General features: G+C 36.9%; 2 protein-coding genes across 7 annotated transcripts; both read right to left on the bottom strand.

Moving 5' to 3' along the window:
- Window positions 1-247: 247 nt before the first annotated feature.
- On the bottom strand, window positions 248-20,700 carry LOC114321831 (RINT1-like protein MAG2). Of its 6 annotated transcripts, none has more exons than XR_003650435.2 (5): window positions 20,158-20,642; window positions 19,958-20,050; window positions 3,353-3,456; window positions 1,042-3,288; window positions 248-561 (listed from the first exon to the last, which is right to left on the bottom strand). XR_003650435.2 is itself a non-coding variant. In XM_028269062.2 (4 exons), exons 1-4 carry the CDS (start codon window positions 20,441-20,443, stop codon window positions 1,375-1,377), a joined length of 2,388 nt encoding a protein of 795 aa, XP_028124863.2. In that variant the 5' UTR covers window positions 20,444-20,700; the 3' UTR covers window positions 886-1,374. The 6 variants fall into 6 exon arrangements, 2 of the variants coding, with proteins under 2 accessions (XP_028124863.2, XP_028124862.2); XR_003650432.2 differs by having other exon boundaries at window positions 248-539; XR_014356737.1 differs by having other exon boundaries at window positions 1,042-3,279.
- LOC114321832 (uncharacterized) lies at window positions 7,599-11,218 on the bottom strand. Its single transcript, XM_082909174.1, has 4 exons — window positions 9,142-11,218; window positions 8,769-9,046; window positions 8,255-8,657; window positions 7,599-8,162 (listed from the first exon to the last, which is right to left on the bottom strand). Exons 1-3 carry the CDS (start codon window positions 10,338-10,340, stop codon window positions 8,566-8,568), a joined length of 1,569 nt encoding a protein of 522 aa, XP_082765300.1. The 5' UTR covers window positions 10,341-11,218; the 3' UTR covers window positions 7,599-8,162; window positions 8,255-8,565.
- Window positions 20,701-21,422: the final 722 nt, after the last annotated feature.

Below are 21,422 nucleotides of genomic sequence, written 5' to 3'. Positions count from 1 at the left end.
GTATGGTGTGGTTTGATAGGAAAAACAATCTATATCGATATTTAAAATAATAAAACCAACATTATCTAGTCGGTGAAAATTTTTACCTAAATATCGATCGTACCAAACTAATTACATCCGTAATTATAAGGTAAGAGTATATTTTTATTAGGATTGTGTTTCTCTTATGTTCACATCTCACTATGGGAAAACTTGAGAGGTCCATAGAACCCACCACGGCCCCATTTTGATGATTTGAACCGCCTCATTTCATTAAACCTTGAGAGAATTCAATATAATTTATCCAGTGTAAATATCCAAATAGATATGATCACTTTACAAATGTTCTCTGATATTAATTTCAAGCTCAAAATGCAAAGAAAGTGATGAATCAAACCGAAGTTCACGTCGGCATATACCATATATTGCTCAAAGAAGACCCAAAATGAACGGGAAAAAAATAAAGTTAGCATCATTTTATCCTCACCTTGTCCCATCTTCTGGCTTATGCCTCCCTTCCCGATCCAATGCTAGAAAGAACCATGTGGTGATGTTTTTGCCTGTACTTGTTCAAGTACACTACTATTAAGAGGATGTTTGGAATGATCAAAATAAATATATTTTTTGATTTTTTATAAGATATGCAAAAATATAGAGAATTGATGTAACCAAAAAAAGATTAAAAATAAATAAAACAAAACACTTTTGTAAGAGATGTCAAATAGTGCCCTAATTGTTCAGTGTTAATGTCCAGCTATATTCTGTAATTTCTATGTGCACATAAATATACAAAAACTTGAGGAAGAGAGTGGCAGACATGGTAGCAGGTACTAGAAACCCAAAATAGATGAACAATTTTTCAAATTGGTCATTGAAATGAAATCATGAACAAAATCAGCAAAATAATTTATGTAAAGATCAGATCATTTATTTAAATGCAGCAGTGACCAGATAGAATTTCAAGAAAAGCAAAATCCAATCTAAATGCTGTGCAAAACCAAACAGATCCACTAGTGATGCCTACAATGTGATGGAAAAAAGTTTTCCTCCAACCATGTTTACCTCAGATAGGATATAGCCCTAATTGGTTCCCAATTGCGGTGTGTCATCATGGCTCTCCAAATCGACTCGGAAGGAAAATCTAACTTCAAACTGTTCTGTTCTCAGAATCTATATTCTCAAAATTTATTTGTTAATGTGGTTGGAGCGATCAATTAATTCTTCCAAATGAAACCTAGAGGCAGCGTAAAAAATTGAGTCAGTCGTTTTGGGACTCCAGAGCAATGCACAGCACCCCTCCAGCTGCAACATATCTGAACTAAACTCACTAATTTCTAATAAGCTTGTTTTCCCTTTGCAGAGAGTAATGTAAATGAAGTGCTATCCTTGAATTTCTCACTTTATGTATACCCTATTCTTTACGATCTTTTCTTCCTCGTTGACAGTCAAATGCCGTATCCCATTTTCCTTCAACCATCTCTCCCCACCTTCCAAACTATCTTTAAGTTGATTTTCCCTCATTTTCAACAACTTCAAGCCCTCACTCACTTTGGGGAAGAACCCTTCAGGCCTCAAACACCAAGCCTCAAATACTCCAAACAAAACAGCCAAATCACTACCAAGTCTCTCAACACCCCCATCATGAAACTTCCCATTGCTCATAAGAATACCATTAAAAAGCAAACGATCCACGCTGGTTGCCAACCTTCTCCAAACCCCAACGAAGTCCACCCCATTCAAACCCTCTTCTAAAACCGACATTTTTCCTTGCAGATAATCAAGCGCTGCAATGAACTGTTTAGATACTGCCCAGCCTTCTTCACCCTTTTCTTGCCATTGCTTCTTGTTCTTAATATAATCTCGACAGCGAGCATCAAATCCTCTCAAAACAACAGTAGATAACTTCTCAACCCATTCTGTTCTGAACTCTCCCAGCTTCTCAATTTCCGCATCAAAAATACCAGTCCCAGGTTCATTTGCCTCTCCTATTAAACCACCCTCACTGACTGGTATGGCCAATTGATCGCTATGGTTCAATCCCATCTCCAGAAAGAAGACATCTTCACACCATTCCTTCAAAACGGACTCAAAATAGCGACCAGCATTAATGGATTTTGTAACTTTGATTAGAGCATCATCATCAGTCAGGGCTGTCAGGCCCTCGGCTTCTTGGCATCTGAGAAATAAACAATCCAAAAATTTGCGTACAAGAGGTACACCAGCCAATCGGATAAACCTTGACCTTAAATAAATGGTTGGCACTGATCGAGAACGATCAACCACAGATGATAAGCGCCGAAGAAAAGCGCTGGAAATTGCAGGAGATTTATAATCTTCTGAACCAGAGACAACTCCTCCCTCAATTTTGGTTGACCAATTTCTCTCATTCTCCATCTCAGGCTTTAACTTATCAAACATGTCAGTAATCTCTATCTCTGCCCACAAATCAAGCCAATCAGGTCGATCACAAAATACAGATAGAGAAGAAATTTTCTTTCCATCTTCTTGGAAGGAAGGCAAGATTCCCATCTGTGCTACCAGAGATTGTACTCTTTTATCAAAGCTAATCATCAAGTCAACAAGATGAAGCCAGGCTATTCTACCCTGGGAGCGACCACTGGTGACACTCTCTTCTTCAAGCTGACCAACATATATGGGAAATATTTCCTTTGCTAAGTATGTTGATAGGGAGGACACCATTGCTGAAATCCATTCTTCTCTGCAACTGTAACCTGATAGCATCGCTTCATCAACTAGGGGTTGCAACAACTCATCCATGGAGTCTACATAATCCCGAGTAATCTTATATACAAGAGCAAACATGAATTCTGGCTTATCAACCCACTTTGAGAAATGGCGTTGGGATGCAATTGCTAAAGGGTTCACCAGCTCCTCAATAGACCAAAGTGGCTGGTGCAGGGCAACTTCCCTATTATGCCCCGCTAGTTGCCGAGATTTTCTTCGTCTCTGCAATTCCTGCAGGCAGCATAATGCAATAAATTTTTCACAGTACTGATGCTTGAGGTCCCCTTGCATTGTAAAAAGAGGATTTTGCACTTCAGCTGGTTTCCTTGCATCTGAATCTGAGGAATTCGACATGGACAAAGGTGGTGGCCATCCAAGTGAAGTAAGAAGGGCCCTGTGATCTGCAATTGCCTGGGGCCTTAAAATGGCTAATGCTCGATCTACTCTGTGATCAACAGCTGAAACTAGATGTGCCCACTGAGAACGTGTTTTTGTAACTGAAGCTAGAACATCTTCAGTTAGTTTGAGTGATTTAATAGCAAGCAAACGCACATCCTGCAGAGACTACGAAATTAGAAAGTAAAAAAAGAGACCATTGTTTATTCCAATCAGTCTAATGGGCACTCACTTCTGAATTCTGTGTGGAAGAATGCTTCCTTAGGTTTCTGTTTATTGTGGAAGATACTGCATCTTCAATATCACCAACCAAAGTATCAAGCTTTAATGCTGTCTCTGAAAGATCCAAGAAGCGTATTGAAAGAAGTAAAAATCCGATTAGAATTAAAACAAATAAAATTAGGCATAGGAATAAGGTTACCACAAGGTATTTGATAGAAAACTTGATATATAAATTGTTAGGCCCATTTCCTAATAGCTTAAGCTTTTGGGAAAATTGGTGGTTTAATTAGAGCTCAAGCTGAAAAAGGTCTTCAGTTCTAGTCTCTCCATTGGCATTTGGTATTCGGTTCCCATTTGGTTTCTTTTTCTATGCTTGGTTTTTTGCTTTTTTTGTTTGGTTCTCTGTTTCTCTCCACATATGAGATATGGTTGTGTAAGATAATTTGATATACATTGTTAGGCCCAATTCCTAACAGCTTAAGCTTTTGGAAAAATTGGTGACTTACCAAAATCATGAAGGGAAAACAAAGATATTAGAAGTGAAGTGGTTACACATGCAAGAAAATGGGATGAATAATTTCCAAGAAAAGTCCATGCTATGAAAGCCAGATACTTTCTCCACAGTAAAGAAAAATTCATTTCTGGTTTAGGGCTAAGGACCAAGTCTTTTGACAATGTAAGTTTGCTGAAATCTAAAAAGCATAAATACAGATATGGAACATGGATACAATATGATACGAACACAGTAACACTGTAACTAAAGAACAAGTCACTGAAGCAGTAACACAACCATAAATAAATACATACGGAACTATACGAAATTAGTCATCTTTTTACATAATATATACATTTTTATTTATAATATCAAAACGATGGCAAATGATTAATTTTTAACAGTGACATGTAAAATAATAAGCAGAAATAGGAAGTCCAGAAGTTTTACTTTTAAAAGTTTAAGGTATTTTTATACAACTAGAAATTGTAACAGTTTACTGTTTCAAATACTGCAAAACCTAAAGGAATGATTAATATGCATAAATCCCTACTCTTGTTTATTTTAATTTTGATCTCCATTTTATTTACTTCAAATACTGCAAAACCTTAAGCTTTATTTTAAGTTTGCTTGAATGCTACGTTGAATTGCTATATTTCTTTTTTTTATACATTTTGATAGTATCACTTATACAAAAATTATTGCGTTTTTTTAATCATTTTGCTAGGATCTTACGATCCTCGATCCCATCCTACAATCTGATCCGACAGACCCCCAAAACGATCCCGTGTAGGATCCCAATCTTAACAATCTTGATTTGGATCATCCATTTAGGTAGGGGATTTGGAAAGGAAAGGGAAAAAGAGAAAAGGTGAGGACAATGTGAATGAAATATAAGTTCAATTTTTTCTCCATTTCCCTTTCCTTTTCCAAATACCTATCCAAGTCCATGATCCCAACACAGCGTAAACCAAGATCACACAATAATGGAGTGGTACCACTACCACATTCTAAAACAAAATAAAGGTGTTTGCCAATCGCCACATATATTGTAGCAATATAGGCTACGTTTGAAGGGGAACTGGGAAGAATGGAGAGGCGAAATGAAAATTTTATTCCAATTTTGCTTCATTCTATTGGGTACATCTAGGACAAAAAATGTGATTCCAAGTTACATTTCCAAGATAGAATGAGATTAACACAAGAAGTGGGAAATCGGGAATCTTATTCCCACATCCTACATGGGAATATCACATTCCTAGAGCAATCAAGTTATAAAAAATAAAAATAAATAAAAAAATAAGAAAACATGGAACCCACATATCTAAAGGAAGATTTGGCTAGAGGTCCACAAGAATAGATTATACTAGTACAAGGTCAAATTCCTAACTTCAGTCCACTAATATTTTGGACAATTCTTTTAAAAAATAAAATTTATCAAACAAGATTCATGATGAATAAAAAAAAATTAAAACTAGTAAAATTTCACTGTCTTCACATAGTGAAATTTTATTATCTTTGGTGAAAATTCAGGGTTCAAAACAGTAATATTTTACTGTTTTCAAAATAGTGAAATATATATATATATATATATATGAAATAGTAGTAGTGTTTGATTTGTGTGGTGCTACTGGATCTATTAGTTACAAGTAGATTACTAATAGCTGTAGCATTATAGTTTTTACAGAAAGGAGAACTTCATTAATAATAGACAAATGTAGATATATATACACTGGGGGGGGGGGAGGGGAACAGACATCAGGTTCCAATAAAAAGCCTAAAGGCCAGACCCAAGGGCCACAACTTCCTCTAAAAAGCTTCAACAGAATAAAAGGTATAGAGTCAGAGGTCTATAGGGGAATTATATTTACAAAGCAAAAAGTGTTCCATGAGGAGAAGATCCAAGAACCTGCTACAAACATAGCAAGAGAATAAGCCCCATGCAAATATTTTCATTGAACCTTTGATATTCACAAGAATGAAAGAAATGAGCTACCAAAAAAAAAAAAATCGAAGTAAACTAGAGCTACTATAGTGCGTAGGGGTGTTCAACAAAACCGGTTGAACTGGTAAACTGATCCAATATAGTTGAAACAGCAGGTTTGATCCGATTTTTATTGGTTTCGGTTATCGTTGCAGTTTCAAAAATGGTTGAACTGTTCAAATGGGTTCGATTCTTGATTCTAAGGCTTTAGTTACAGTTTTGAACCAAACCGTGATATATTAGTTTATTATTTTTAATATTTTTGTATGTAAATATAAGAATATAGAAGTTATTAGTAAGATTTGAACCTGTGTTACTAGAAAACGCTAATACCCTAGCGAATTATATATTGGTATGCACGTTCCAAAACATGGTACACTTCCGTTCCAAAATGGTAAATTTAGTGATTCGAAACGATCCCAAAAGTGCTTCCGATATATTTCCTTAGGTAGAAAAAAGTCAAACATAATAAACTAAAATCTAAGATGAGTTAAGGTCTTTTTTTAATTATTATTGGCATTGGGGTATCCAGATCAAAGCCCGACTAATCCTAAGATGAGTTAAGTTTTGACAAGACGAAACATCAAAAATGCATTATAATGCCATAGAAATGCTTTGCTATATAAAATAAAAAATTTTAAAAATACATTTTATTGGATGTCTAATAATTAAAAGAAAATTACTTTAGAAGTACTGTGAATTCTCATATGTAATATATACAATTATACTCCTATCCTATCATACCACATTCCCGTTCCCATTCCACATTCCAAGTATCATAGATTTGAACACTAGTCTTGATTGTGAAATTGACAAACTCTAACCAACTTAACTAATCCAATTGTTGTTAATTGTTTAATATTAAAATATATATCATATTTCTTGTAATATAAAATTTTTAGAACCGTAAAGCTGAACCAAACCAAATCAATTTCTATGGTTTGATTATGGTCCAATTATATAGGTTTAACGGTTCAGTTACGGTTTAAATTTTTTTAAAATCGTAAGGACTAGTTTAGTTTCTGGTTTACTCTAAAATCAGACCAATCCGATCCACGAACAACCCTAACAATGCAAAGGTTTTATTCCCTGCTATCGTTGAGTGTGTTTGATAATGAGCCCAATCAAGAATGAGGGAGAATTTAGAGAGAGAGAGAGAGAGAGAGAGAGAATTAAGAGAGAGAAATATCTCAATCAATGAATGTTCTATATCTAAAAGTTGGTGACAATTTTCCCTCCACTAACTATCACATGCTATCCTATATCATACTCTCCCACTCAAAACAACTTGTCATCAAGTGAAGACAACAAAACACAATTAACGCACTAGAAATAAAACCAAAACTAGAAGATACAATACAATCAAATCCCACAACGAAGAACTAATCTACAATGATGTTGGCACGAAAATCATCCGGCAAATATGGCACAAGGTGTTGCACACTAAAAGTGTTGGAGATGCCCAAATGAGAGGGCAATTTGACTTGATAAACATTGTCGTTGACTTTGTGCAACACTTCACAAGGACTCACCTTCCTATCACTTGGCTTGGTGTAAGCACCATGAGGATACCTTTCTTTGCTTAACACAACCCACACCAAGGTTGTTAAGATCGGGATCCTACATAGGATCGTTTTGGGGGTCTGGAGGATCGGATCGTAGAATCGGATTGGGGATCGTAAGATCCTACTAAAACGATGAAAAAATGAAATAATTCTTATATGTCTAACTAATACTATCAAAATACATATAAAATGACCCAAAAAAACTTGAGAATGTAGCTCAAATGGTAGAACTCTTATACTTATGCGCAAATCGAGGTTCAAATCCTCGCATTCTCACTTGTGTGCCTTGCTCACTAACAATAATCAATTCAAATATACATTTTGCACATTTTTTTAAACAAAGAAAATATAATAAAAGAATGTGGCAATTCAATTCAAGTTGTCATTCAAACATTTTCCTCAAATCTTAACAAAAGAACATACTAAAAGAAAATAGCAATTCAACTTCAAGTCTTCAAGTTAACACTTGCACAACATTGATATCCTTAAGAAAACAAACTAAAATAAGAGAAGGATAAATAAATAAGAGACTAAAATAAGTCATCATCTTCATCGCCGAAATCATCATTGCCACAATCAACGACATTGTTGATCTCATTGTCTCCCTCATCTTCATCAACACCCACAGTGTCACCCAACTCCTCAATGTCATCATCACCAATAGTAGCATCATCAAAGTCATGATCAAAATCCCTTGGAGCATTCATGTTGTCATCCATATCATCATCATCACTTACTTCATGAATTTCATCGACATTTTCTCCAATATGGTCACGGCCTAAGTTAGAGTAAAAAAAAAAAAAATCCAAATTAAATCCAAATTGCAACTTCTAATTAAAACTAAAAGATGTATCATGTACCTCGACTTACATGCTTGTTCCAAATCCCTTGCAAGAGCATCTACCTCCTCATCTTCTGAATAACATCCATGTCGAGCATTCCTATCAAGCACACTCAACCAATTTCCTTCTCTTGGAATAGTCGGCTTCTCTCTCTCTGTTATCCACTCATCATCTGATGGAACATCATCCAAACATAATGGATTCATGATTGCTTGTCTATTCTTGTGCCTTTGTCTCAGTTTCAAATTGTACATGACAAAGACCAAGTCATTCATTCTCTTTTGGTATAAACGATTCCTCCTCTTTGAGTGTACCATCTCAAAAGCACTCCAATTGCGCTCACACCCCGATGAACTGCATGTTACTTAATACCCTAATTGCAAACCTCTTCAACTCAGGACATTCATCACCAAAAGAGTCCCACCAATCCCCTACATCGAAATTTTAATTAAGTAGTTCAAAATTTAAAGTTCTTCAAAACAAATAATCATAACATAAGATTGATACAACTTACAAATCAACTTAGGGTAAAAATAAATAACCTTGAGATTTCTTTTTTCTAGTCAAGATTGCATTTTGTATACCAAAGAGTCCTCTTGCATTCTTGAATGCATCAATTTGCAAATCTATCTTCACCCTCTCATTAATGTCAGGGACCATTTTTTCAAGACATTTGTACAACCCAATTTTAATGTCTACATCAGCTTGAAAATTGGGACTATAATGAAACTGAAGGTTCAAGAAGTATGCTGCAGCATGCAATGGGTGATGGAGTTGGGTTTCCCATCTTCTATCAATGATGGCCCATATAGGATCATAGCTGACACAATTTAATAAATATTATTAATGAATAAATAAAAAGTTTTGGGCAATAGTATTAAAGAGTAAATAGCCAACACTAAATAAAAAGTTTACCATGTTAGGACATTATTGAAATTCTTTTGAATTTCCTCTTTCGCACGATCCATTGCTTCATAAATGAATCCCATTGTCGGATGCTCATCCGAATCCACCAACCTAAGTACCTTAATGAGAGGTACTGCAGCCTTCAAGCAGGTAGAAACGCCCTTCCAAAAATGTCGATTGTCCAAAACAATATTTTCAATTTTTTTCCCCTTTTCAGACTTCGCAAATTTACTATTCCTCCACTTCTTTGATGTAAATAGAGAGAACAATGCACCTTTTTGCTCATGAAAACGTCTCAATGTCAAGTAAAAGGTAGCAAACCGAGTTACCGCAGGCCTTATAAGTTCAATGTCTTTTGTAAACTCCTTCATCCAATGAATAAGATTGGTTCTTGAATAAATGTATGCCACAATCTTTTTTCCTTTACCAATTGTAACACGATGAACTTGTATTTCCTTCTGAAAATCTTCTAACATCAAATCTATGCAATAGGCGGCACAAGGAGTCCAAAACAAGCCCTTTCTCTTATCCATTAACATTTGTCCCGCCAATTTATAATTAGAAGCATTGTCAGTTACAACTTGCACAACATTTTCTTCTCCAACCTTCTCAACAACCTCATCTAACATCTCAAAAACCTTTTCACCCGTTTTTGAAATGTCGGATGTATCTAGTGGTGACAAAAAAATAGTTCCATTAGGGCTATTCACAAGAAAATTACACATGGATCTTCTCTTTCTATCTGACCATCCATCCAACATAATTGTACATCCAGTCTTCTTCCATTGTTCCTTAAACTCATCAAGCAATTGTAGTGTCTCATGCACTTCTTTTTTTAAAAATGTCACCCTAATTTCATGGTAAGATGGTGGCACAAGTCCTTTTCCATAATCCCCAATCTTCTTAACCATGAGTGGAAATATAGGGTTGTTGACACAATTAAAAGGAATTGCAGTAGTGTAAAAAAAACGAGCTATAGTTTGACAAACATCATCTCTCTCTTCTTTCTTAAACATTTGATTGAGAGTTTTTTGATTTTGACGTCCAGATTTCTTCATCACAAATTTATCCATGGCACCCACCCGTTTTTGTTTGTTTTGATGATGACATGATAATAGTTCCACCTCCTCTTCAGAATCATCACCAACATCAAACATCTTTCTCTTTATATTTTGAGACTCTAATGTTTGAGTTCTTAAAAGACTCATGAACTTTTCTCTAACATCTTCTGAGACTTGAGGACATGGCTAAACATTTTGATGAGTACAAGCTAAATGATGCTTTAATCTAAATATACCTCCCAATCAAGTAACGTTACAATACTTGCATTGTACCTTTTTGGTTGCAGCATCTATTTCAATTCCATGTTCCCAACCAGGATGCGTTTGGTTACCCGCAACATTTTTCCACTTCCTCCCTCTTCCAGAACCAGAGGCAGTCATTGTTAACTCAATTCACAAACCTACAATCATTTATTGAATATCACTGAATCAATTGATTACAGTTTACAATTTCATAGAAGAAGGGGAAAAGGGGGAAAAACAAAAGGGGAATGAAAAACAGAAAAATGGAAGAAGAGGGAAAAAAAGCAGTAGCAGAAAAGGGGAAAAAAATGGAAGACAAGAAGAAGAAGAAGAAGAAGAGCAGAAAAATAACGCAACAAAAAAAAAACAGCACAGTTGAAGAAAGAAGAACACGACGAACAGAGAAGAAGAAAAAGAAAAAGAAGTCGAACAGAGGAGAAGAGAAGGAGTCGAAGCACAGAGAAGAAGAGAAGAATGAGTCGAACAGAGAAGAAGAAGAAGCATACCTGGATGGAGGCTGGATGGATTCTTCTCATTGCTGCTTTCGTCGTCTGCTGTCAGCTCTTATGACCAACTTTCCCCAATCTTTTGCCCTAATCTTATGTCGTGGGTCTTTAGAAAAGAGAGAACGCATCAAACCTGTATTAAAAATATGAGAAAAAAAGGCCAAAAGTAGGATCGTATAGGATCGCGATCCAAATACGATCCTACGATCCCATATACGATCCCACCGATCCTGTTACGATCCTGAACAAAATGCGATTCATCATACGATCCAGATCGATTCTCCAAAAATGGATCGTACGATCCTACGATCCGGATCGCGATCTTAACAACCTTGACCCACACAAGATCTCCCACATCAAACAACACTTTCCGTTTATGCACATCGACGGCCGACTTGTATTTGGCATTGGACATGTCAATTTGGGCCCTAACTTGAGCATGAACATTCTTCATGAATGTGGCCATGACCTCCGCTTTAGCATTTCCCTTCCTTGAGATAGGCAACGGAGCCAAGTCCACAACACTTTAAGTTTTCATTCCATAAACTACTTTAAAGGGAGAAGTATTTATCGTGCGGTTGATCAATAAATTGTAAGCAAACTCGGCCAAAGGAATAATACCATCCCAACTGTTGGGATGATCTCCCACAAGACACCTCAACAAGTTACCAAGACTTCGATTCACTACCTCCGTTTGGCCATCGGTTTGAGGATGAAATGTAGTGCTAAAGTTCAAGTCAGTGTCAATTTTCTTCCACAAAGTTCTCCAAAAGTGAGCAAGGAACTTAGTATCTCTATCAAACACAATAGAGGTAGGCACCCGATGCAACTTATAGACTTCCTTGAAGAAGAGGTTAGCAATATTTGTAGCATCCATAGTCTTCTTGCGAAGTATGAAATGTGCCATCTTAGAGAAACAGTTCACCACCACCGTAATAGAATCACTCCTTTGTGTAAGAGGTAAACCCAACACAAAATCCATGCTAATGCATTGCCAAGGAGCATCTAGCACTGGTAAAGGCATATATAATCCCATATTAGTTGCAATCTCTTTGCTTCTTTGACAAATTTGACACCGCTTCACATAGCTGCCCACATCCTTGGTGGTCATGCCCAGCTAATAATAAGCATCTTAAAGTAACCCAAGGGTCTTGTCTTTGCCAAAATGTCTCAATTTGTGATGCTCGACCAACAAATGTGTCATCAAGGAACAACTAGACACATACAACTTAAGGCAATAGAAAATGAAGCCATCCCTAATCATGTAGCTTGGATAAGTAGCCCTATCCCCCCCCCCCCTTCCCTTATCTACAAGGCATCAAAAATCTTGAAAAAATAAGGATCGCTTGCATAGAAGGTGTGAAACTTATCAAAACCCACAACTTTATTCATCATCTCAACCAAAAGAGTCATTCGCCTACTCAAACTGTCAGCCACTTTATTAAGAACCCCCGATTTATGTCACAAAGAAAATATAAATTGTTGCAAGTAAGCGACCCATTTGGCATGTTTCTTGTTGAGATGGGATTGGCTATTGATGTGCTTGAGGGGCCTCATGGTCGGTGTTTAAGCACAAACTCCTTATAAGCAAGGTAGTCGCTCCAATGCTTGATGGCTTGGATAATGGCTTAAAATTCTAAGTCATAAGTAGAATACTTGAGCTTGGCTCCATTCAACTTTTCACTAAAGAAGGCAATTGGCCACCCTTCTCCGCTAAGGATGCCCCCAAAAGTGGTTGCAACATTTGTGTCATCACTCTCATAAAAGTGCTTTGAGCGTTGGTAAGTCCAAATGGCATCACAAGCCACTCAAATAGTCCATGAGGTGTTTTAAAAGCCGTTTTTCACTCATCACCCGGTTTAATGCAGATTTGATGATAACCGCTTCTACAATCAATCTTAGAAAACACCTTTGACCTAGCAAGGCAATCCAACGTATCATCCAATCTTGGAATTGAAAAGAGATACTTGATGGTAATTTTATTGATGGCGCAACTATCCACACACATGCGCCATGACCCATCCTTCTTGGGTGTCAAAAGAGCTGGAACACCACAGAGACTAAGGCTAGGCTGGATATACCCTTTAACAAAAAGCTCGCCTGCTTGCCGTTGCAACTTCTCTTTCTCCTTTTGTGACATGCGATAGGCCGGTTTATTTGGAAGGGTCGACCCAGGTGCCAAATCAATACAATGTTGGATATCAAGCATGAGAGGCAAATCGAGAGATAGCTCTTGGGGAAAGACATCAGCATACTCTTCCAAAAGAGTAGTCACATCAACCTTTTCCTTAGTAGCATCTGTGTGCACAACCGGAACCAAAGCCAATATAACCCCAAAATCCCAAGTTTCTTCCAAAAATTCCTTGGAGGCAAGCAAGGTGGCAGAACTAGAAAATGGTTTAGAAGTAACTTTCTCCTTTATTGGAAGCAAGGTAAAATGGCTTTCATCCTTGAAAACGGTGCAAGTGTTCCTTTTGCCATCATGCAAAGATTGCCGGTCATAATGCCAAGGACGCCCAAGTAGAATGTGACAAGCATCCATAGGCACTACATCACACCATGCCTCATCAAAGTACTTCTTCCAGATAGAAAAAGCAATCAAACACCATTTGGTCACCTTGATCTCATTGCTTTTCTTGAACCAAGATAGGGAATAAGGATGTTGATGGTCCTCCACCAGAAAATTGAGTTTAGCCACTACCTCTTGAGAAACCACGTTCTCACAACTTCCACTATCAATGATCATGTTACAAACACGTCCACCAATATTACAAGTGGTAAAGAAGATATTGGTACGCAACCAATCTTCTTGGCTTTCTAGCTTTGGTGATAGAAGCGCCTTCTTCAACATAAGAGCAAGACCCTCTTCTTCATCACTATCTCCACCAATTTCAATATTGTCTGAAGTGTCATAAATTGGACCACTCTCATAGTCACCATGTTCCCCAACTTCTTCGATAAGAAGTGCCTTGTTCCGATTAGCACCCATATTCTTTCGGCAATCGGAAGATCTATCGCCCAGTTCTCCACACTTGAAGCACTTGAAAGTTCCACCTTGACGTGGATTTCGGTTTCTAGAAGCATCATTAGAACAAGGAGCTTGAGAGGAAGAAGCACCCTTATCTATAAATTTGGAAGAGGACTACCTTTGGCAAAGCTAGGAGGAGGACTCAGCCTAGAACCACCTCAAAACCCTCCTTGGAAGTATTGTCCCATTTGAGAGACACGATGGCTTTGTTACCTTTCCATGGGTAAGGCTCGATTATAGGAAACATTACACAATGTATGCAAGGCAAGAACATCTTGGATCGAAGGCTTCAAGGCACTCACATAACGAGCCACCCGTTGCTCTTCACTCTCATTTAAATCAACTCGAGCAATGAGTTGATAAGACTCTGTGTACTCACCCATACTTCCAACTTGCTTGAGAACATGAAGTGCTACACTTTGAAGGTAGTTAAACAGTAAGAAATGACCCTTCAACTTTTTCTTCATCTTCTCCCAATCACAATCTCTCTTTGCCACATCGCCGACAATTAAGTTGAAGTTGTTCCCACCAAGCAAAAGCTCTTCCTTTTTAACCGAATGGCAACAAGCTTGACATTCTTCTCATTAAAAACCTCACCATAATCAAAGATTTTCTCAACAGTGTTGAGTCAATCAATGAATTCGTTGGGATTAAGGCTTCCGTAAAAGTCGGGAAACTCAATCTTGATATTGTTCTCCCATTTGTGTTCCATGCTACCCGCACCTGTTCGATGCCTTTGTAGAGCCCAAAAGATATTATCAAAAGAATGATCACCTTTGGTATCATCAGAACCATCACTACCTTTGGTAGGAGGCAGGAGACGTTGCACCGTCTCGATTAGAATGGCAATTTACCGTCTCATCTCGGCTATTTCACCTCTCAAATATGGAACCCCATTACCCTCGGTATCATCACCCCAATCCAGGGCATAACCCCTACCACGACCACCCCTATGACCTCGCCTCCGATTAGCCATAACAACACCACAAAATGTTCTCAAAACAGTCCAGATCAAAGTTTTTAAAAGCGAATGCATACATCTAGGCGTTTTACCCCTCATGAGGCGAGGCGTAAGTCTCAGGGCGTTGAGGCGTAAGCATTTCAAATTTCAAATTTTAATATTTAGTGAATAAATTAAATATTTTAAAACAGTAAAAAAATAAAAACAAAATTAAATATAAAGGTGTAAATACTTTTCGCTTTAATGCGTTGAACATTTTACTGCATAGAAGGAAGTTTTCCTTCACTGAAAGTGAAATTGATATTCTTAACTTCAATGATTGAGCTTCTCACTTGATCATTAACTGTGTTTTTTCTTGATTGATCATTTACTTAATTTTTCCTGTAGAATATAGTTGCAAAAAAGGGTTTTTTTTTTGTTTTTTTCTGTTTAAACAATCAAATAAGTTAACAAAAGTCAAGGCAGCCTGTGCATGTGTATACTCCTCATATGCTTATGCGCAAAAAGCATACAAAGCGCACCTAAAGCGCATGTCTCAAGCTATGATGCGCAAGCCTTTGGGGAGTAATGCCTAAAAATCAAAGCCTTGATACATTTTACCTTAGCCTCAAGGCGAGGCGAGGCGAGGCGAGGCGAGGCGAGGCGAGCATCAAGGCGAGCCTCAAGAAAGCCTTTTAAAACTTTGGTCCAGATATACAGATTTCAGATAGCACAATTCCAAACCCAATTCACAGATTAGGACAATTCAGTGTAACTACCAACTCACAGCAGTATAAAGTATCAAATATTCAAGAATCAACAAGAAGACGATAATACCAAGAATTGATTCAAAATAGTGCCAAGTATTGAGAACCCAGTCTGTATAATGGAATTTGAACAACCCAAGAAGTGAAATAGGTGATCGAATTACCTCAATCAGATGCAGAACCAAAAACAGCCCCCTTGTAAAGAACCTCTGCTTCAGTCTTGCGAAGATGACCAGAAATCTCCTTCGACCAGACACAGTTGTGAAGATTCACGATGATTGAACAAGTCACGAAGTCAAACCAGGTGCGATGCTTGATTTGTGAAATCAAATCGCAAGTTCAAATAGCAATGGTCTTCGCAGACTTTAGTGTCGAACAGGAGTGTCAAAAATCAAAGGTCTTCTCTCGCAAATTCAGGTCATGATGTCGATTCTAGCCCAAACCACGAATTGGACTGTGTATGTCGAATTCGAACTCGATTTCTCCACTAGGGTTCCTGCAGATTCATTATCTGTGGATTGTAATATCAAAACACTCCTTCAAATTGCGAAATCAGTGGCTCCAATCAGGTACGTAGATCTCCTCATGTAGAGTTAGATGATGAACCAACCAGAATTGATATCAAAACCCTTACTCTTATACCAAATTGATGATGAGCCCAATCAAGAAAGAGAGAATTTAGAGAGAGAAATATCTCAATCAATGAATGTTCCATATCTAAAAGTTAGTTACAAAGTGGTTATCCTCTTCTAGATATAGGCTACAATTTTCCCTCCACTAACTATCATATGCTATGCACATGCTATCCTACATCAATGTTCTCTATATTTCTCCACCTCCTCTGCCTCTTAACACTTTTTGTCGTCATCATCATGATGGTTCTATCTAAACTCCTCTCTCATTTCAACTAGATTTGAGTGTTGATGCCTATGAAGTACGAACACCTGTCTGAAGGCCACATACTAGTGTCTCTGTGTCAGACAGGTGTCGGACACAGACACGCTAGAAGGAATTGAACACACTAAGGACACACTGGAGACACGCCGAGGACATGCTAAGACACGTTAGGGACCTATTTTTTATTATTTTTTCACAAGAATAACATATCAAGGTTGATGAATTTGATGAGAATAAATATTTGATATAGAATAAATATATAATATTAAAAAATATGACATATAATAATTATATGCTTTGCACATGTTCCCTACACACCATGTCCTACAATTTTTTAAAATTTGTGTGTTCGCGTATCCGTGTCGAGTCCATCTTGCATCATGTGCTCATGTCCATGCTCTTAGGTTGATGTAGGGGATGTTGAATTCAACGTGTTTGTCAATCAAGTTGCAAGAGGTTGGGTTGGGAACAACGTTGGGGATTGGGGGATTTGTTTAATTGTCTAGAAAAATCAATCTAGCTTAAAATGTGCACCTCAAGCACCAAACAAACTGAGTTAAGGGGCTTGAACCATTAAAAAAAGTTCAAGTGTACTACTACTATCACATAAGGGAACTTTTGCCAAATTTTCTATATTTAAAAGAGCAAATTTCATTTTTCCCATGTGGTTTCAAGCACTTCACCTCCTAGACATTTAAAAATAGGCAAAATGCCCTCACGTGGTTTTGGACTACGATGTAATGCTAACTTTGTTAATAGCAGATGAAAAAATGACCACAATGCCCTGTCTGCCTTCTTTTTTGTGTTCTCTTTCTCTTTTTTGTTATATTGTTATACAGATAATTTTGAACTTAATATATGTAGAGTGTGCCTATATATTCACATACAATAAACACAGATATATATAATACGCCATACATATGGCTCATAGTTTATACATATATATAGGCTCACTACCTATTACGGAATTCACAAATATCCTTGATGTGTTCAAATGTTGCAACCACCAACAAAAATTCTTAATCTTAGGAATCAAGTGTTTTGGTGTGAGATATGAACAAAAGATGCCTGCCATTTGTTTATTTGATCTTATGTGAAAGCAAATTGTGTTTGTATATAAAGTTTGTGTAAAACCATTTTATATAAATACGATGGATCTGATTGGGCAAGAAAGGAGAGAGGGGGTGACAAGGAAAGTGGAAGGAGGTGGCTGGGGAGGTGAGAGGGGGTAGGGGGAGGCATTGTGTACAGAAGAGAAGATGAAAGGTTAAGGTTAGGGTTTTGACATTAATAAGAGAAAATTGATAAAGACAAGGTAATATTGTCTTTTTGCTTCAGAATTTGACTTAAATTTTTTTATGCCCTCTTTCCAAATAGGCATGTGTGGCACAATCATCAATTTAGACAGAGTTCTTTAACAGTGGGAGGTGAGGTGCAAAAGAGGCCAAAATCACATGAAGCAGTTTTGGTGATTTTTAAATATCATGGAGGTAAAGTACTAATGGGCCACACCACGAAGGTAAGATTTTGCCCTATTTAAGATTCTACCATTTTCTCACATGAAATTCTCAATTAATCCCAACACTTGAATTACAAACATGGCCGAAGTTCTTTGGCATGTTCAATGAAGTCACAAAATGGAGACAAATCCTATGCTAAATCTAGGGAAGAAAACAAGAACATATTGTTTCAAGTATCATCTAATTATGGAGTGACGCTCTTCCAGAATGTGGTGATGTCCACTAAAATATTGTGTGTGTGCGCGCACGCGAGAGAGAGAGAGAGAGAGAGAGAGAGGGAAAAACAAACACCTGAGGGAGCACCAAAGGTGGAATATGTTGTAATATGGTTTCAAACAATATTTGCAGAGAATACTTTTGTCTATAGATCCTTCTAAGTTCTATAATATATATATATATATGCTCTATTGAATTAATAAAAATAAAGAAGAAAAAAAGCAAATTATGAAATTAGAAGGATCATCATTCTAAAGACAAAAAAAAAAAAAAAACTAACTAATTGGGCCTAACAAGACTGCCCATTGACTTTGGCAAGTTATCATTTTCTCAAAATCAACATATACAAATACTCTCTGTTTCCTTAGGCAAGACAACAGGGGATTAGAGCACCTGGCTTCAATGTTGAGAAACCAACCAAGGTACCACCAGACCTAAAAAGATGGTGGTTTAAAGAAACATAAATATGAGATTCAATTTATTCTTTGGTTTGTTGTTGTTTTGTTTGGTTGGGCAGGCCTCAATGACATAAGCACTCAGCAAGATCAAGTAGAAGCATCCAACATATGACTTACTTAATGTTTTAAATGAGATATTGTTTGAATATCATAATATCATATTAACTATAATTCAAGTTTATTTGAATACAAAAGTATGAATATCTTATTTTCTATTAAATAGCACAAAATGAAAAAAAAAAAAAAAAAAAAAAAAAAGAGAGAGACAGAGAGAAGAAGAAGAAGGCATCATATGTTTTGCTAAATATCTTCCAATGTTCTAAAAGAATAGTCATGTAATAAAGATATTGATGCAGATCAGATTGTCACCACGTACTTTGCAATTGGATCATTGGGTGGAAAACGATAAACATGTATTCCATCCAATGTTATTGGATTTGGACTCAAAGGCCCATGTTTGATATGCCCAATGGACAAAATTCACCACTTCACCATGGCCTATGGCAATTGTCCAGCAAATTCCTTCATTTGGGACTCTGAATTCACAATTTTGCTGTTTTAGAGAACTTTTGTTTTGGTAATAACTTTTCCTTGGAATTTTGGTTTTTAATGCTATCTATTTTGGCATGTTTCTATAACTTTATAATATAAAATTTAATCTTAACTCAAATTTGTTATTTTTAGTAAATTTTTTATTTCCTTTTGTTATTTTCTTATTTAACAGCTATTTCCTTTTGGGATTAAGACATCTTCTATTATAAATACGACTTGTTAAGCTATCCAACAGTAAGACTATGGCAAATCAGTTTTGGGAGTTGAGTAAAGTTTCATAGATGTTATTCTCTTTTTTTCCAATATCTTTGGTATCATTCAGAATCAACAAAGTCATTGATGCCCCCTCTTGTTTCAAGAATTCTTGCATGAGAATCAATGGGCTCCACAAACAACACCATGAGTAAATATCGGTCAACATCCCTAAACATAACCCTTACCTTAATATTGCCACCTTGGGCCAAAATTCTAGTTCCACTACTGCCGCTACAAACCAAACAAATTAAAAGATAACCACCTAAATAGATCATGACCCATTACAATGTTCACACACAATTCAAATGATTATATGTCAGTTTCAACAATTACATAAAAAAGCATGGAATTTATCGTCAATAGCAAAATTACCAAAACTTACCGGCATACATTCGAACCGTCTCAACCCTCGCGACTTCCTTCGCAAGCGACGGTAGCTCCTCCGCCAATATCTGCTCCGATCTCCCCAATCCATCTAACAATGAAAAAAATTAAAAATAAAAATCTCAAATTGAAAAAAACTCAACAACAAACACAAAACAGATAGATAGATACATATGAATAATGAATGAGATAGAGAACCGGAAATGCGAGTAGAAGAACGGAGATGGGTTAATTTGGAATTGATGTTGGCGTAGAGAGCATCGATTCGATCAGAATACGAAGCGTAAGAGAGGAGGGTGGATTCGAGACGATGGTTGAGATCTGTGAGGCTTTGGTCCAAATCGAAGCAGCGAGTGTGGAGCTCCGATACGAGAGTGGAAGCTCGGTGGAGTTGATCTGTGGAGAGGAGTTTGTGGTGGAGGAAGGAGAGGACTGAGGGAGAGAGAGAAGTGATTGGGGGCAAAGTCTGGACCTTGGTGTCCATGTCTCTCTCTCTGTGTCAATCAGTCCATTGAATTGGACAGTGACAAAGAGAGAGTCAACGAGTGGAATTGATTAGGGTTTGGGGAATTTTCTCGAAGATGCTTTGCTTTCATGGAGAGAGAGAGAGAGAGAGAGAGAGAGAGAGAGATTATGATTTCTCTGCGGAGGAGAGGGAGGGTTCGATCATCTTCTTCTCAAGTTTCGTTACGGTCCAAGTCTGGATTATATATACTGCCAGGTCAGCATGAAAACAAGAGGGACCCAACGCCCTTGTACAAGATCCGGTCTATTCGGGGAGTTCGGATCCTCTCCCCCTCCTAGGGTGTGCGCAGTATAATTTGAACGTTTTGAGAATAAAATTATAAATTGAATGAGAAATTAACGGATTAGTAGATTGATAAATTGTTATTTGAATGGTTTTTGACAGATTAAAAAATATTTTAACTAATTATCATATATTTATATAATATATAAAACTAATTTCCATAATATTTTTTATATATATAACACAAAGTAATTTTATATAATATGTTTCATATATATAATCACTAATTTGTAATAAATTTCATATCTTAAATCTCTTTCACACTCATTTTTGTATTGATATTTCATTGAAAATTAGAAAATATGTATGTATTAACTATAGTGGAGCGAGGCGGTTCGATTAGCGAATTATAAATTTTAAAGTTTAAACCGCGATTAGTGGTTAGAGCGGTGCGGATTGATGCGGATTGGTGCGGTTTTAGCGGATTATGCGGCATTTTGCACAGTCTTACGTGTTACCCTACGGTTGTTCCTGCGGTGCCCTAAAACAACGTCGTTTTGGGACGAAATTTCAAAAAAAAAAAAAAATATGGCCTCGTTTGGGAAGTGGCTATTTTAGTAGGCTATTTGGCTTTTTGGCTATTTTAGTAGGCTATTTTAGTTTTTGTGTTTGGGAAGATGAGATGAATTTTTAGTTGAGTTGTTGTATTGAAAAG

Source organism: Camellia sinensis, chromosome 15, assembly GCF_055761805.1.
Source record: "Camellia sinensis isolate YWXY chromosome 15, ASM5576180v1, whole genome shotgun sequence".
Lineage (NCBI taxonomy): Eukaryota > Viridiplantae > Streptophyta > Magnoliopsida > Ericales > Theaceae > Camellia > Camellia sinensis.
The sequence above is the reverse complement of the archived record's forward strand: the minus strand, read 5'-3'. Positions and strand labels throughout refer to the sequence as shown.

Bases quoted from the DNA above. Each gene is read 5' to 3' on its own strand.
- LOC114321831 (XM_028269061.2), bottom strand. From the start codon at position 20,443: ATGGACACCAAGGTCCAGACTTTGCCCCCAATCACTTCTCTCTCTCCC. The intron at 20,051-20,157 runs GTTCTCTATCTC...TTTCATTGTTAG, and splicing joins TTCTTCTACTCGCATTTCCG to ATGGATTGGGGAGATCGGAG. The intron at 3,289-3,352 runs GTGAGTGCCCAT...CTAATTTCGTAG, and splicing joins CTTCCACACAGAATTCAGAA to TCTCTGCAGGATGTGCGTTT.
- LOC114321832 (XM_082909174.1), bottom strand. From the start codon at position 10,340: ATGAGTCTTTTAAGAACTCAAACATTAGAGTCTCAAAATATAAAGAGA. The intron at 9,047-9,141 runs GTAAACTTTTTA...AAATTGTGTCAG, and splicing joins TTCAATAATGTCCTAACATG to CTATGATCCTATATGGGCCA. The intron at 8,658-8,768 runs GTTATTTATTTT...ATTTCGATGTAG, and splicing joins TAGAAAAAAGAAATCTCAAG to GGGATTGGTGGGACTCTTTT.